The following is a 17,242-nucleotide window of genomic DNA, read 5'->3' as shown; positions in this document are numbered from 1 at the left end:
TAGCTGATGCAGAGTAATCTAATGCAGCAATTTTGCTGCGTTACATTACTCGAGGTCTATAAAGCCATGCAGGGCCACGTAATGCTTCATAAATCTCACTTAAGGTTTGCGTCACTCTTGCACCCCGTTGCATGGTGCCACAGCAAAATAAACCAGGCCATAAACATGGCCCTAGATGTGTGCTGTGCACTTCGCTCACACATAATGTGTGGTTTTGGTTGAGAAATGTTAATATTTCTCCTTGTTAGCGTCTGCTTCACCAAGAACTTATTTTTTGGCACAAAGCTCGAACTGGCTAATTCAGCGGATTGGGCTTTGTGGCAAAAAATATGGGTTTTTGCGCTGATCCACCCAAGAGGGGAGAGGATGTAGCACAGCAGTCAGAGCGACCGTCTCGGGAGCTGATGATCTGGATCATGGTGCAACGTCCTACATTTCATTTCAGTAGCGCCCACTTGAGGTAAAGAGAAGCAATGCAGCACAATGGAATATTTGCAGTGAAAAAAGTGCAAAATACTTTCTGCATTGTTAAGTTTATACTAATGCATCACTTTGCATTGATTGGATTGACTTTTGCATGATCGCAAAGCTTTAGTAAATTAAGACCCAACTGTAACACCTTATAAAGTCTGGGGAAGCCTCTTTACCCGTGATATTTGTGCCACGTTTAACTGCTTACGCTCAGAAATATTCGCCAGCAAGTGCCATCCACTAAATTGAGTAGATGGGAAGTGTACATGATCAAAACTGTGTTTCAAAACAGTGCTTTAATCGTCTTTCTCAGATTATCTTCCTATATGCCTGTGACAGAAGTAGTGTCATAGGCTACCACTGACCTACTGACAGTTTTTAAAGTAACAGGTTACATTCACAACATTTTAGTTCTGAACTCCCAGTTGTTGGGAAGAAATGTCTGAAGACAAAGGGAACACAGTCAGGATATTTCCTACAGCTCCCTTATGGTGAAGCTCCTCAATATGGAGTGAATAATTTTGAGTGGCCACAATATTGTGACCAGAATATCAAAGACCAACATATCAACAAGTAAGTATGTGTAGATTTTCTAGAACTAACTGTCAATAAACTTTAGTTCGGTTAAAAAACTATAAAAGCACAAATAAAACAAATGAAATTTGAAATATCCAACATGATACATGAAAAGATTCAATATCCATGAGTCTCCTTAATGCAGATGTTGGAACATACACAATATAAAAAGTTTTTAAGCCATAATATCAGGCGGACTACCAGGATCAGTAAGTGCTGTAAGTAAATTGCAATTTGCCCCGAAAGGTTGACTTTTCGACAACCCAAATGCATTCATAAACCAACAGAAAATGTGAATAAAATACAAGAAATAAAGTATGTCAGACATCATGCCATACATACCCACTTGGAGCCTTTGCAAGTGACTTCCCCTAGTGGTGGTCCAGGAGTGCAAGGGGGTTAAACCAAAAGGCAAATTAACCTTTGTAGGTGTATGTTCAGGGAACATCACAGGGAATTACAGTGGGATCCATTGTAGTTATCTCATAATGTTTTTAACCTAAATGTATACATACATATGACTCGATAGTCTCAGCACGCAGCAATCTAAGTGCATCGTCACATTGTCTAACTCCCAGTTGCCTACATGCTGGAAGTATCCAATGTTTTCTTGAGCGCTCATAGCCCACGCAAAAGAGGAAGAAATGTATGAGTGTTTCATGAGCTTGAAGGCAAACTTGGCATACAATACTCGGGTCAGTAGTATCCTTCCACTTATTGCAAAAACCCTTAATAAGAAGGGTGCCGTAATGAAACTTAATATATAAATGCCTAGCCAATGGGACCGAGATGTAAACAAGGTAATCCTCAAGACCATCCATATGATATCCATGAACTCTGAGGAAAGAGTATCTTGGTTGCATCTTCTTACTTCCGAGCCCAGGTATACTCCCAATATACTTCCTTCAAATGATGTCTAGTTAAAGGATTCATGTGGATCTCAGTGCCCCAATGCTCTTCAAGTCCCAGTGATATCAACCAAGCCTTTAAGTTTACCACCCACTTGATTTTCCTACCCTGATCCAAATCTACTATTTCCTTGAAAATACCTAAGTAATTTTCCAGTGCTGGGGTATTCCTCAATCTCCACCAATATGAAATGGGACGGAACTTGGCCTTGCTTGTGATTGGGTTAATGCTCATCTCCCACAACATAGGCAGCGCAGGGGTATTCTGGGGTAGCTTCAGAGCTTCAATAGAGATCTTAAGAATATATTTTCAGAGTTGCCAATGGTGTTAGCCCAACCTAACCCAACAGCTACAACTCACTTGCTACTGCCTTTGTCTGATAAATATAAAATATCTGCCTTGTGTTTGAGGAATTAAACAACCTTGAAACCTGAAGAAGCATGACATATTAGATGCCAGCCTGATGCCCAAGTAGTCGAAATTGTGCATCATCTCCAGGCAGCAACCACTGAGAACCTTTAATGTTTTACATGGGTTTATATACATGAACTTTGTATATTTATTTAAATAGTGGCCTGGGGGATTAGGCCTCCAAGGCCATTTCATTGCTAGAGAAATGGAGCCGCTCTCTCCCTCTCCCTTTTTTAAAATACAAAGAGCCCCAGGGGTGGGCTCAGGAGGCTAAAAATGGCTTGGGGAGGGGGGGCCACACACTCCCTCTCTCCATGTTAATTTAATTGGGCCTGGGGATGGGGTCCTGGGCCAAAAATAGCTCAGGGAGCCCCTCCCCTTTTTGGGAGTTTTAAGCCTGCGGTGGCCTCCTCCGGGCTTATGATAGCTCGGGTTCTGTGCACCCCCTCTCCTGATTGAATGCAGCCATGGGGGTGAGCTCTTCAGACCCATAATAGCTCTGGGAGGGGGTGCTTAGCTTAACTTCCATTATGGAATGTGGCCCCTGGGGTGGGTTCTCCAGGACCTATATATGCTCTGAGGGGGGCCAGCGCCACTCCCTTAAGAAATATTTTGGACCCAGGGGATAGGGATTAGGTCCCAGGAACCCAATATGGCTTGGAGAGGGTGACCATGCATCCCCCCTCTCCCAGTATAAATCCATTGGGTCCCACAGGATTAGGTCCCCCAGGGCCTAATACTGCTTAGGGAGGGAGGGTTGTCTGCCCATGCCCCTACCTAAGTAAATTGGGCCCTGGGGATGGGGTCCCCAGGACCAATACAGTTCGGGAGGGGAGCTGAGCGCCCCCTCCCTAAATAAGTAAAACTGGCATGGGGTCCACAGGGCCAAAAAGCAGCTCAGGGGGGGGTGGCCCCTCCCCTTTTATTCAAATTCAAATTTAGGTATCCAAGGGTGGTGTTCCTGGGGCCTAATTAGGTTCAGGGTGGGGGGCACATGACCCTTTCCCTTTCTAAATGACTTGGCCCCTGGGAGATGGGGACCCTGGGGCCTAATAAGACTCGGTGTGGGGAGGCTGTGTGGCCCCTCCTCTTTATAATGTAACATGGCCCCAGGGATATGGTCCACGGGACCTAATAAGGCTCGGGGAGGCAGGCCACATGGCCCTTCTCCCCTTTTCAAAAAACAGACGGCCCTGGGGCTAAAAGAGGCTCAGGGAGGGGGGCCAGGCAGCCCTCTTCCCCTTCTAAATAGGGATGGGCTCCCTAGGTAAAAACCCCTCCCCTTTTAAAAATAAATGAAGTCCTCCAGGGGATGTGGTCACTGGGGGGTAATAAAGCTTGGGGAGTAGGGTCGTTAATAGTATTTGGCCCTGGGGAATAGGTCCCTGGGGACTTTTAAGGCTTGGGGAGGGAAGTCAAGTGCCCTTGCCAGGCCAAGCCCTGTGGCCAATACCCCACTGCGCGCGACGAAACACTGTGTGCAGCATGGGGTTGGATGCCTGCAGGGAGGGGTCGGCTGCATCCGGGTTCATCAGCCACATGGCCTGGCCACAGAATCCTTTTGCCAGATACGACAAGCCAAGCCTTCTTGGGCCTTTCCAAGGGTGAATAGTTCTGTGCTATGGATGATACCAAATGCCAAGCACTCTGAGCAGGGATCATATGGGTCAGTGTTTCCTAAACCATCGGGCACATGTGGATGGGATTCAGACCTGGCAACTAAATTACACCGGGTGGGAGGGGGGTTGTGCCATGGAGGGGCTTGGGCCGCGTGCTGAGAACCACCTAAGAGGCACTTGTGCCCGCCTGCAAACCCTCTCCTCAAAAAAAAAAAAAAACTGAAGTTCGCTGAGGCTGTTGCTGACGTCCTTGGGTGTTTTCCTACCCATTAATGGACGTTGGCAGCTCAAAGCCGCTGAAACCCATTGTTTTCGGTGGTTTTTAGCTCCTGTTCCCTGCTACTGTGTGATATCGGCTCCTCATCAGGTGACCATGTGAAGGGAGTCGATGTCGTGTGCCCCTCAGTGGCATTGTACGAGGAGGCAGCTATGAGTCTGTAGTGTATGGTGTTTTGAAAAATACAAAAAGCAAGAAAGCAAGATTGCACTGTAGATTGCGAAGCAGGTCTTCCCATAACAGTTAGGGTTACCGACTTACCCAACAATGGGGGGATTCCCACAGTAGCCACGGGGCGCTGGACTTTGGTGTACAAGAAGTAAAGTATTTTCATTTCCCAAACTTGATCTCTTCCCACGATGAAACGAGGCGGGAATTAAACAAAGCTATAAAGTGATTTAATGCAGGCGGGCGCCGTGTTGGGGGAGACACGGATCACTGCAACTACTCTGAGAGGTCAAACAATTAATTGGCGCATTGTGAATAGCAGTGGGAGTGAGTCAAAAATTAAAACTAAGTTGTTGTTTCATAAATCACGAATAGCATCCCTGTCACAATACCATGAAGTGGAAAACCAAGTTTAATGGATATAAATCACAGCACTGCGAGAACACCGGTCCCGAAAGGAGGCTTAACAAGGACTCCACTGCCACAACACGGGAATCAGTGGCCGTTCCTTTTTGTCTCACAACGGTGGCCCTCTCCCCTGGTGTATTTTCTTCGCAGTCTAAAATGTATCAACTGTTTTTGGTTTAATACAGTTATTAAAATGAATGTATAGGAGACGGGGAGAGTCGTGGGCTGCACACAGCTCTGGACCGAGAAGGCAACACTTCACCTTAATTAAAAAGGAATTAGAGAGGGGAGCGGGCACTGGAGGCTGGGCAGGGCGGCCTGGTGCCAAATCCTGGAACCTGAATATGAGAGTAGAAATAAAGGGCGGGGCTATTTTCTGGCATTAAGGGGTCCGAGCAAGGCAGTAAGGACAGTGGGAACACTACAGGCGACTCTTCCAGTGACTCTGTGCTGTCGACAGTAGATTCCCCAAGAAAGGGCAGGCTGGTGGCGTCAGGGAGGCGAGCTCAAGCGATGGCGGTCCTCCAGGAGCTTATGAAGACCCGGAACCTGCTGCTGGTTGTCCTGATTCCTCTCCTTCTGCTTCCCCTCCCGCTCCTCAACCCTTGCAGCGTAAGTACACATATTTCAGCTCTGTGGCATGTACTTGAGGGAACCTGATGTACCAAAGGCTGTGTCTTTAGGTCACGTGATCACTGGGCCAATTTTCAACTTCACAAAGTGACTTAGGATCTGAGCAAGTGCTTGAATGACCATAACACAGCTACAAATTATTTGATTAACCAATCAATAGCTGATGTAGCAGAAGGAGGGGTCTCTTCTCTTCGCAGTAAACCACCACTCATTCCAGCTGAGGAGAGCAATAGTGATATCTCCGCATCCAGCCTGTTCTCCAAGAATTCTACTGGTAAACTGATAGCTCTGCCGTCTTCTGTTATACATTGGCAGTCCTGTAGGAACTTCTCAAATCTAGCATGATCAAGCCCATTGAGGTGCTGTATGTGAACCCCAGTAACATGTGAAAGCGCCTTGACTTGAATACTTAGAATGATTGAATCCAATTGTGACCATTGCAGTAGAGCAACGTTTTTTTATCTTTGAAGTTTGGTGCTAGCAGGGGAGTCTTCCCCACAAACCCTTCACAGACGGGGATGCCTGGAGTGATCGTGAGTGAAGGCAGTTTACGCCATCACCCACCACAATAGTAGAGTGGGTGCAGTGCACCGAGCCCAGGGGTCTGAGGAGCCCACTGAACCCTGATTATTTATTTCACAGCAGGCAGGAGGCCCATCTTCTGCCCTGCACTAGGGCCCATGACACACTGGCTGCTGCAGCGTGAGGCCAAATAAATGTTTTAGGAATAATGAGCGTGATTGCAGCCTGCTCTTGGCAATACGGCAAACTGGTCTACAATCCCGCAAAAGAAGTGTATTGTTACCTCAACCAGGCGGGTAGACCATTATTATATGTTACTTTCACTATTGTCACTATTCGTCCCGGTTCATTACGAGCATGGCATATGTGTGCTCGGTCGGAAAGGTAAAAAAATAATAAAAACACATCAGAAGCTGGGAGTTCTTGTGGAAGAGGTTTAGCTTATTCCATAGACATTTTGATATGAAGTGAAACAGTCAGAGATCGGTGGCAATCATGGCGTAATCTGGGAATTTAAATGTGATATACTCAGCATCTAACTGGGTGAATAGATAAAGTATTTGAGGGAAAAGAAGCAAGGACTAGCTCATCCATCACTCTACTTGTGTCGGAACTTTCGGCAAAATGGTGGGGCTCAGTTTTTTTATCACTGTACTTACCAAGTGTTTTGCTCATACACTATGGGGCTGATTCTAACCCCGGCGGTCTTCGACCGCCGGGGCGAGGGTCGGCGGGAGCACCGCCGACAGGCCGGCGGTGCCCCGCAGGGCATTCTGACCGCGGCGCTTTGGCCGCGGTCAGAAAGGGTAAACCGGCGGTCTCCCGCCGGTTTACCGCTGCCCTCAGAATCCCCCATGGCGGCGCAGCTTGCTGCGCCGCCATGGGGGATTCTGACCCCCCCTACCGCCATCCTGTTCATGGCGGGAAAGCCGCCATGAACAGGATGGCGGTAGGGGGGGTCGCGGGGCCCCTGGGGGCCCCTGCCGTGCCCATGCCAATGGCATGGGCACGGCAGGGGCCCCCGTAAGAGGGCCCCGCAAGGTATTTCAGTGTCTGCTTTGCAGACACTGAAATACGCGACGGGTGCTACTGCCCCCGTCGCACCTTCCCACTCCGCCGGCTCGATTACGAGCCGGCATCCTCGTGGGAAGGGAGTTTTTCCCTGGGCTGGCGGGCGGTCTTTTGGAGACCGCCCGCCAGCCCAGGGAAAAACTCATAATACCCTCCGCGGTCTTCTGACCGCGGAGCGGTATTATGGGGGCGGAATTCTGGCGGGCGGCCTCCGCCGCCCGCCAGAATTAGAATCACCCCCTATGTGTCCTCTGACCGCTTTGTACCTACATTTAATTGGCTCACAGTTTGGTGTGCTGAAACGTGCAACCCACTATCAAAGCCTCCAAGGATTTACCGAGAACAATATGGTAACTCTAACTTTCAGTCTGTGACTAGGTCCCATAATATGAATTATCAAAAGCCCATTTTATGTGTCACAATAGAAAATTTGCAAGCACCCCTTTGATGACTGCTCATAGTTGCAAAAGCACAATCTATGGGGGATTTATCAAACCAAACTTTAGAAGCCATTGGTAGACTTCTCTAAGTTACTATGACCTTGGGCCTCAAAGTTAAATATTTGGGGTGGGAGAGGCTATTTCAGTTGCACTTAGCATCTTCTATAAACTATATTCTGTCTTTTTAACTTTCAGAAGCATATGGCTATGCTGGCCTATGAAGTTGCAGCACTTGGCTAGAGGTACATGCAAGATCAGTCCCTTATCTTGCCCAATACATCCAGTTTGTATTTCTTGTCCCCGTATGGGGTTCATATTCATCGTCTTGCTGCAGATAGAGTGGAAGTTCAAGTATTTTGTAAAATTCTGGAAGTTTCAAAGATTGAAAGATTAGATTTCAAAGATTCACATGGACAGGAAGCTCAAATCCTGCCAATTTCCACAGTCCTGCCAGCATGAACATTGAAACTGATCCTGCTAACCCTGATTCCCACGTGGCTTCCTGGGAGAAATAATAGACAAACATTGGGAGACACTTCCACAATCCCTAAGGCACATTAGAAAGTATAACTTTCAACGCCTGTCAGATAATGTGCAATTTACAAGAGGACCACGCTATAGCACAGTTATAAGTTGCTACTACATAGTGACCTGGAACATTGTATATACAAAACGCTAATTAAAATATATAGTAAAAACAGGGTTAAAAACACAAGTGAAAATGTATAAGTGAGAGGTGGAGTACAAGCAGATACCCGAAAAAGTCTGTTCAGATTATGCACATAGGATTGTCCACTTAAATATATGTAAGTAAACCAGTGGTGAGGGAGTCGGAAAAACTGCAAATTGAATAGAAACATTCTAGTGTTTTTTAGTGAGCAGGCAATGGTCAAAAGAGTGAAGCATTAGTATAATATATGGTAGCAAGTGAGATGAAGAGGAGATAAAAGAAAAATGGAAAGAAGAAACAATATTATGGTAAGGAAAGGGATATTGTAGAGAATCATAAGAAGAAGACAGTGTCCTGAAAGGCAATAGTATGGCTACAGTCTAGAAATGTCTCTCAGACAGAGTTTAAGTTCCTCCTTAACAAGATAATTATGATTGTATAGAGCATTAGATAAAGAATTCCAAATTCAAGGCTCAAAGGCTAAATAAGATTGAACAGTGCTGCACTCCTTTGTGTATGCCAGAGGTTTTAAAACAAGAGATTCAGTTATCCATTGACTTTAACCTCCAGAAATGCTCATCTATTTGGTCAAGAACAGATAAATACCTTTGTGTAGGACTTTGCAAATGGTACAGACCATTGTTGAGGGTGACCTATCTTGAATGAAAAGCTATTTGAGCATTTGTAAGAAAAAAAGTGCTGTGATCAAACGTTTTGTTTGCTGTGACAAAGCAAGCTTTTGCCTCTAAATAATGACCTTACTAGAGAAAGGTGTACTTTTTGTAAGCCAGTTAAGAGTGAATAACCATAATCAAGTCTTGACAAAAAAGGGATTGTTCTGGGATGACCTGTCTGACCCCCACAATTATCTGAACTGGAACTGTGCACTCCTTCACATAACATTAAAGTATCATTGGAGGTTTGGTCTTTAATCAAAGGGAGAACCCAAGGATTTTAAGCTACCAGTAATCAAAGGATTACAATTAAGACTGCTGCAAGAGTCAATCCAAGATAGCATTGATATTAGAATGCTTGGGAGAAATTAGGACAAACTGCATATTGAATGGGTTCAACATCAACAGGTGGACTGTTTTCCAGTCGGGAATGATCTGGAGGGTATTGCAAGGAGTGAAATACCACTGCTTAGTTTGTGAAAGAAAGAGTACCTGTGCCAGGAGCTCCGCTCAGAAGCAGGTGGCCAGAGCAATTAAATGTTGATGCGCCAGATTCAAAGGCTGATAGGCCCTCATTATAAGATTGACGGTAATGATCGCCTACCGTCCTCCATATTATGGCCGTAGCCGGAATTCCGCCAGAAGGCTGGCGGAATTCCGGCTACGGTCATGGTGGCGGACGGCAGTAAGGTGGCGCTACTGCCCGCAGCAGCGCCACGCCAGTAGACCGCCGCAGACCATATCATGACACATGATACGGCCTGTCAGTGTTCTGCTGGCGGACACTGCTGCTGGCAGCAGCGCCATGTCCCGTCTCCTGTCGGAGGACCCCCTGCAAGCAGGTAAGTCGGATGCTCCGACAGGGGAGGGGCATGGGGGTGTTGTGTTGTGTGTGTGCGTGTATGTTTGTGTGTGCATGCGGGTGTGTGGTGTGTGGAATGCGTGTGTGAATGAATGGGTGTGAGTGTGCATGTATGTTGTGTGGTGTGAATGTGTGTGTGCTAGAATGTATGTCAGTGTGTGTTGATGTGTGTGTGAATGAATGTAGGCATGCGTGGGTGGATGTGGGTATGAGTGTGTGTATGCGTGTGTATGTTGGTGTGTGAATGTCCATGTATGTTGGGGGTTCGGGAGGGAGGCGTGGGGAGAACTCTGGGGAGGGGGAGGCGGTGGGGGAGACCCCTATCAGTGTCAGGTAAGGAATTCCCTGGCACTTATAGTGCCTACCGCCATGGTTTTCGTGACGGTAAGATTGCCACGAAAACCATGGTGGTAGACGGGGTCATTATCTCGTGGGTGGGACTGTGACAGCCGCAGGGCTGGAGACTGAAGTCTCCAGCCCGGCAGCTGTTACCGCCCTGGCAGACGGAGTGGTACATTGGCGGCTTGGCCAATATCATATTTTGGGGAAAGGTACAGCCAGCCTGTTGGCAGTACCTTTCTCCAAAATACCACCGTCCACCAGGGTCATAATGACCCCCATAGTCTTTAAACCACTACCTGACAATCCCTACCCCCTTTTTCTCACTCTTTCATGTGATTACTTTCTCTTTTTGTGATGGTTTTGCCGTCTTTCTCTTCCACCATCTTTCCAGTCTGTATGTTTTGCCCTCTCTTGCACTCAGTAAATATTTGATGTGAGAAATAGGTCCCGGTACCTAAAAATAGATGCTGGTGGCCCCCACTGGCAACCATCTGCTCAAATTAAGCACTGCCTACAGGACATGAGTGAGAAAACCATTACTGGTGGCGCATTACAGAATGGATCACTGCCACTATGTTTTCTTTCACTAAACATACAGCATTGTTTTCAACATGATGTTTACATCTGTTCTGCAGGCTTATAATAAATGCTCCTCTTGACCGGAGCCTGGCGCTGTCCCGGAGATCAATTCAGGCCCCCCCAAGGGCCACCACCCCACAGTTTGAAGACTTCAACTGTACATGGCCATGGGTCTACTTGCTGGCTTGCAATCACTTGATTATGCACCAATATCGTGCATAGTTAGTAGGGGAATTGTATTATTATTAATAATATTATTAGCAGTAGTAGTATTAATATTAGAAGTAGTAGCGTGTTAATAATACAGGACATGTACACAATGTCCAACTGCAATTACAATCTTCTCTTTCGTTGAACCTGTCTGTGTTTATCTATTTGCTATATTTACCATGTGGGTTATATGACATTCTACGTTTAGTGGTACACGGAGGCACTGCAGCAAGGGGGTCACCTAGATCTTGGCAAATGTCTTCAAGACACCTGAGGCCAAAGGGCACGGCTGCTGCCCCATCTTCAGAATCAGCTTCTGTACTACTTAGATGTCTCTTCCAGCCTAGCGCAGGACTGGTCGATGATAGAGAGACAACGGAGCAGCTGCAAAGTTCTTGATTTATGCTCTCAAGAAATGTAGACTAACTAGAGGAACGGAACCAAAATTAAGGGGGTCATTACAACATTGGCGGACAGTGTTAAAGCGGCGGTAAGGCAGCAAACAGGGCGGCAGTAAAAAATTTAGAATTATGACCGTGGCGGAAACCGCCAACAAAGACAGCCACTTTAACACTCCGACGGCCACGGCGATACAAACAAACAGCGTGGCGGTCACCGCCAACAGACAGGCGGAAGGCAAAGTACCGCCCACAGTATTGCAACAGGCCAATCCGCCACCTTTTCTGGGGCGGATTCACCGTGGATAAAAACACGGCGGAAACAGCCATTTCAAAGGGAAAACGCTCACCTCTACACACTCCACGAGGAATCAGGACACCATGGATCCGGAACTCCAAATACTCCCTGCGATAGTCTTCCTGCTCCTGTACGACCATCATCAACGTCGGCGCCGAAGACAACGGTGAGTACTGCACCTACGACATAGGGGAGGGGGAGGGGGAGGCAAAAGTCAGGGACACACACACGCAACACCCCCACCCCCACCCCGACCCTCACCCACTATAACACTCACACCAATGCATATCCAAACATCACAGTAACAACCCACAAACCCCCCGGAAGAATGCAAAGACAAAAGGAAATGAGTGCAACCATTGTAATATATCAAAATACAGTAACCAAATATATACAGATCAATAGACACATTCAAAAAAATATACATCACGAATATTAGTGCAGGTAATGTACCATTCAATGTCCGTGGACCACTGGGCCCAAAATGCATGGGCGAGGCCCACATCAAATACCTGATCAAAACGGAGAGAACACTGCCGGGGCATCAGATAGAAATACAACAGGCACCTCAGGGGGAAGGGACGGGGTGCACCTCAGCCGGATGACTGCACCACGCCAGATCCACAAGGGGGTTCCATTGATGTATCCTGGGGAGTGCAAAGCCACAGTCTCTCAAGTCTCTACAGTGGATGGTTTGCCCACTGTACCATCCTGGGGAGTGCAAAGCTACAGTCTCTCAAGTCTCTACAGTGGGTGGTTTGCCCACTGTACCATCCTGGGGAGTGCAAAGCCACAGTCTCTCAAGTCTCTACAGTGGGTGGGTTGCCCACTGTACCATCCTGGGGAGTGCAAAGCCACAGTCTCTCAAGTCTCTACAGTGGGTGGGTTTCCCACTGCTTTATCCTGGGGAGTGCAAAGCCACAGTCTCTCAAGTCTCTACAGTGGGTGGGTTGCCCACTGTACCATCCTGGGGAGTGCAAAGCCATAGTCTCTCAAGTCTCTACAGTGGGTGGGTTGCCCACTGCTTTATCCTGGGGAGTGCAAAGCCACAGTCTCTCAAGTCTCTAAAGTGGGTGGTTTGCCCACTGTACCATCCTGGGGAGTGCAAAGCCACAGTCTCTCAAGACTCTACAGTGGGTGGGTTGCCCACTGCTTTATCCTAGGGAGTGCAAAGCCACAGTCTCTCAAGTCTCACAAGTGGGTGGGTTGCCCACTGTTTAATCCTGGGGAGTGCAAAGCCACAGTCTCTCAAGTCTCTACAGTGGGTGGTTTGCCCACTGCCATATCCTGGGGAGTGCAAAGCCACAGTCTCTCAAGTGGATAACAGTCTCCACTGGTTCTGGAGGGGGACTGGTGCCCAGAGTGCTTCATCCTGTGCAGGACAGAGGTAGTGGATGGATCTCTCCACTGGTTCTGGAGGGGGACTGGTGCCCAGAGTGCTTCATCCTGTGAAGGACAGATGGAGTGGATGCTGTTCTCAACTGGTTCTGGAGGGGGACTGGTGTCCAGAGTGCTTCATCCTGTGCAGGACGGACTGAGTGGATGCTGTTCTCAACTGGTTCTGGAGGGGGACTGGTGCCCAGAGTGCTTCATCCTGTGCAGGACAGAGGTAGTGGATGGATCTCTCCACTGGTTCTGGAGGGGGACTGGTGCCCAGAGTGCTTCATCCTGTGAAGGACAGACGGAGTGGATGCTGTTCTCAACTGGTTCTGGAGGGGGACTGGTGCCCAGAGTGCTTCATCCTGTGCAGGACGGATGGAGTGGATGCTGTTCTCAACTGGTTCTGGAGGGGGACTGGTGCCCAGAGTGCTTCATCCTGTGCAGGACAGAGGTAGTGGATGGATCTCTCCACTGGTTCTGGAGGGAGACTGGTGCCCAGAGTGCTTCATCCTGTGAAGGACAGACGGAGTGGATGCTTTTCTCAACTGGTTCTGGAGGGGGACTGGTGCCCAGAGTGCTTCATCCTGGTAAAGACAGACGGAGTGGATGCTGTTCTCCACTGGTTCTGGAGGGGGACTGGTGGCCAGAGTGCTTCATCCTGTGAAGGACAGACAGAGTGGATGCTGTTCTCAACTGGTTCTGGAGGGGGACTGGTGCCCAGAGTGCTTCATCCTGTGCAGGACAGAGGTAGTGGATGGATCTCTCCACTGGTTCTGGAGGTGGACTGGTGCCCAGAGTGCTTCATCCTGTGAAGGACAGACGTAGTGGATGCTGTTCTCCACTGGTTCTGGAGGGGGACTGGTGCCCAGAGTGCATCACTCTCCCCGTGACGGTCCCAGTTTCGTCACTGCCCCTGCCGCACATGGGCTAGCGGTGCTTGCCATGGCGGTCTGTGCCCTGTTCAGCGGTGCTTGCCCTGTTCAGTGGTGCTTGCCATGGCGGTCTGTGCCCTGTTCAGCTGTGCTTTTCCTGTTCAGGGGTGCTTGCCACGGCGGTCTGTGCCCTGTTCAGCGGTGCTTGTCCTGTTAAGCGGTGCTTGCCATGGCGGTCCTTCATTGTCCAGCGGGGCTGTGGCTGCCGGGGCCCTCCTGGGCACTGACTCTGGGGCTGCCCTCCTGGGCACTGACTCTGGCGGTGGCCTCCTGGCCAGTGACGATCGGGCTGCCCTCCTGTGCACTGACTGTGGCGGTGGCCTCCTGGCCACTGACGATGGGGCTGCCCTCCTGGGCACTGACTCTGGCGGTGGCCTCCTGGCCACTGATGATGGGGCTGGCGGTGGCCTACTGGGTAGCGGGGATGATGGCAGTCTTCTCCGCCGTGCTGCTCTTCCCAGACTTTGGCGATTTCTTCTGCCCCTTCACCACCTTGGGAGGAGTCACAGCTGAGTGGACACTCCCCCCGGGACCCTTGTGAGCGGCTTTGCCTGCTGGAGTCTTCATCCTCTCCCGCCGGGCACTGTCCAACTTCTGGTGCTTCACAGGGGGGGGACTGGCTGTGCTGTGGCTCCGTGTCACACTGGCTGCCCTGGTGCCCGGTGCACTCCACATACCTCTAACAGGCACCACTGGTACCGGCGATTTTTTGGCTGAGGTGCTAGTACGGGACCTATGAATTGGAGGGGGTGGTGGGAAAGAGGTCAAGGTTGCTCAGGAAAAGTTTCTTAGGAACACTAGGACGGCTAGCTGGAGGGGGTCTGGGAGGGGAGGAAGAGGAGGTGGTTGTAGGAGGTGTAACATTTGTGGCTTTGGGTGCAGGTGCATGCGCTGGAGGCTGTCGTGAGGTGGATGTCTGTTGGGTGGGTGTGTGCCTGCGTTTGTGTACTTTGGGAGGGGGCGTCACAGACCCACTGGGAGAGGACACAGGGGACGTGTAAATGGTAGTGGGGGTGGTGAGTGCAGGTGAGCGGGGTGTGGTGGTGGGTGTCCTGGTGCGGGACCAAGTGGCTGTAGTGGTAGTGCATGCAGGTGAGAGTGTAGACGACACTGGGAGGGAGGAGGGAGACGACGAGGAGGGGGACACAGTGGAGGCAGTGGATGTTGCTGTGTCTGTATGTGTGTGATGCTTGTGTGAGTGCCTGTGGGATGTGTGGTGCTTATGTTTGCCTGAGCTTCCCTTGTGTGTTGATGTGTGTGCAGGCTGGTCTGATTGTGTGCTTGGGATAGGCTGAGGTACAGGGGATTGGGTCTGGGCAGAGGAAGTTGGAGGGGGGGGGCTATAGACAGGGACAATGGCTGCCATCAGTGCTGAGGCCAGAGATTGCCGGGTTCGATGAAGGGCAGCCTGACCAGAATGAATGCCCTCCAGGAATGCATTTGTGTGTTGCAATTCCCTTTCTACACCCTGGATGGCATTCAAAATGGTAGACTGCCCAACAGTGAGGACCTGAGGAGGTCAATGGCCTCCTCACTGAGGGCAGCAGAGGAGACAGGGGCAGGGGCTGAGGTGCCTGGGGCAAAGGTGATGCCCACCCTCCTGGGTGAGCGGGCACGGGGTGAAGGCTGAGGGGCTGCTGGGAGGGCGGTGCTGGTAGGGGGGTGGCGGCTGTACCTGTTGAAGTGGGGGGGCACAGATTTTGCCACCACCACAAGGGAGCTCCCATCGGAGGATGAGTCCGTGTCGCTGGTTGCTGATCCTGTACCCGCCGTGAAGCTCCCCTCGCCCTCCGTCCCACTGGTGTATTCAGAGTCCGTGGTGTGGCCCTCCATGGCCATGTGGGATGCAGCTCCCTCGTGCTCCGGTGCCACTGTACCTCCGCCTGATGATGCTGATGCACACAAAAACAGGGAGACCACAAAAAGGGGGGGGAACAGACGAAAGACAGGTTGAGTGCATGGCTTACCGCTACCGTTAGCGGACAATACAGACACAGCAGCCCCCTGCACTACGCCACGCTGTTGGGCTCTACAGATGCAGTTCCTGGGATATGGCCTACATGGCTATGATGGACATCAGCACACATAGATGACACAGGGGCATGTATACCTGTAATTGGCACTCTACAGAGATGGGGTGGAGTGCCACATGGCCTGCATTACGGAGGGGCCTAGCCTACGGAACTCGCCCTGGCCTAGGGAAACCCACAGCCCTCCTCCACCACCCAGACACCTTCACTGTGCGCAAAGTCCGCAGAATGATCTTGTACTCATCCCCTTGTGTCTGCTGTGATGCCCTCAAGGGCCCATCCAACTCCGGGTAGGCCACCGCCAGGATCCTGAACATCAGGGGGGTCATGGTTCGACGGGCACCCCTCCCACGTTGCGAGGCCATCCCCAGCTGAGCCTCCGCGTCTTCTTGCTCCAGCGGCGAATGTACTCCCATATTTTCCGGCAGTGGGTGCTCCGTCTCTGGTGGACCCCCAGGGTCCGGACGTCCTTGGCGATGGCACACCAAATATTCTTCTTCTGGTGGGCGCTGACCTACATGACATGTACAGGGGGAAAAGAGGAGTCATTAGCAACTGCACCGTCGAAGTGAGTGGCCCACATCCCTCGCCTTGCCATGTGGCACATGCATTCACAGTCCTTCATGCACGCAGAACTCTGCCCCCTTCCTACTTACAACCAGCCCTCTCCACACAGGCATAGCCCATACAACATGCTCCCTGTGTACTCACCTGTTGGTCTGGAGGACCGTAGAGTAGCGTGTACTGGGGGAGGACCCCGTCCAGGAGCTTCTCCAACTCCTGTGCAGTGAAGGCAGGGTCCCTTATCCCAGATGCACGAGCCATTGTCTCTTCCAGACCGAGGTCACAGCAGCACTTGCAGTGTAGGTCCTCTCCTGTCGAAGATCTGGTATCGAGTGATTGATTAGATAGAAAATGGCGGTCACGTCCGCGGCAGTCACGTCCGGGGCGGTGCGTATCATCACCGCCGGCCTACTTCCTCATTGGCTCCTTGGACCCATAGGGTCCAATGTTAACCAATGCAGCATTGCGCCGCGGTCTTCGACTGCCTACCGCGACGGTGTACAACGCCAGCGCAGTTACCTCACATCCCATTGTCCCAGTTTAGAGGTCAGGCAGCCACCATTTCAGGGGCCCACATGGCTTCATTTTCAACGGCGTCACACATACCTAGGCCTGGACTCAACACACATACAGACAACTTTTTGGATTTTGTTTCGTGTTCTGTGTACACTGTGGGTACATACCTCTGAGTTGTTTGACTCTGTGGTCGCTGTTGTCCTTCCTAGGCACCGTCAGCTGGGACATGTGAGGAGATGGCGGAATCCTCCGGTGTACCGACCGTTGGTGGACCTGTTGACA

The 17,242-nt window shown here is 50.2% G+C and overlaps 1 protein-coding gene across 1 annotated transcript in view; it reads left to right on the top strand.

Moving 5' to 3' along the window:
- The first annotated feature begins 5,258 nt into the window (after nt 1-5,258).
- Nucleotides 5,259-17,242, top strand: part of SLC13A4 (solute carrier family 13 member 4) — a 235,981-nt gene continuing 223,997 nt past the window's right edge. The window contains exon 1 of the mRNA XM_069227958.1: nt 5,259-5,451. Coding sequence (XP_069084059.1) covers nt 5,353-5,451 — 99 coding nt within the window. The 5' untranslated portion in view covers nt 5,259-5,352. The remainder of the gene's footprint in view (nt 5,452-17,242) is intronic.

The sequence above is a fragment of the Pleurodeles waltl genome, chromosome 4_1 (assembly GCF_031143425.1).
Source record: "Pleurodeles waltl isolate 20211129_DDA chromosome 4_1, aPleWal1.hap1.20221129, whole genome shotgun sequence".
Taxonomy (NCBI): domain Eukaryota; kingdom Metazoa; phylum Chordata; class Amphibia; order Caudata; family Salamandridae; genus Pleurodeles; species Pleurodeles waltl.
Note: the sequence above shows the minus strand (reverse complement) of the source record. Positions and strands in the feature narration are given on the sequence as shown.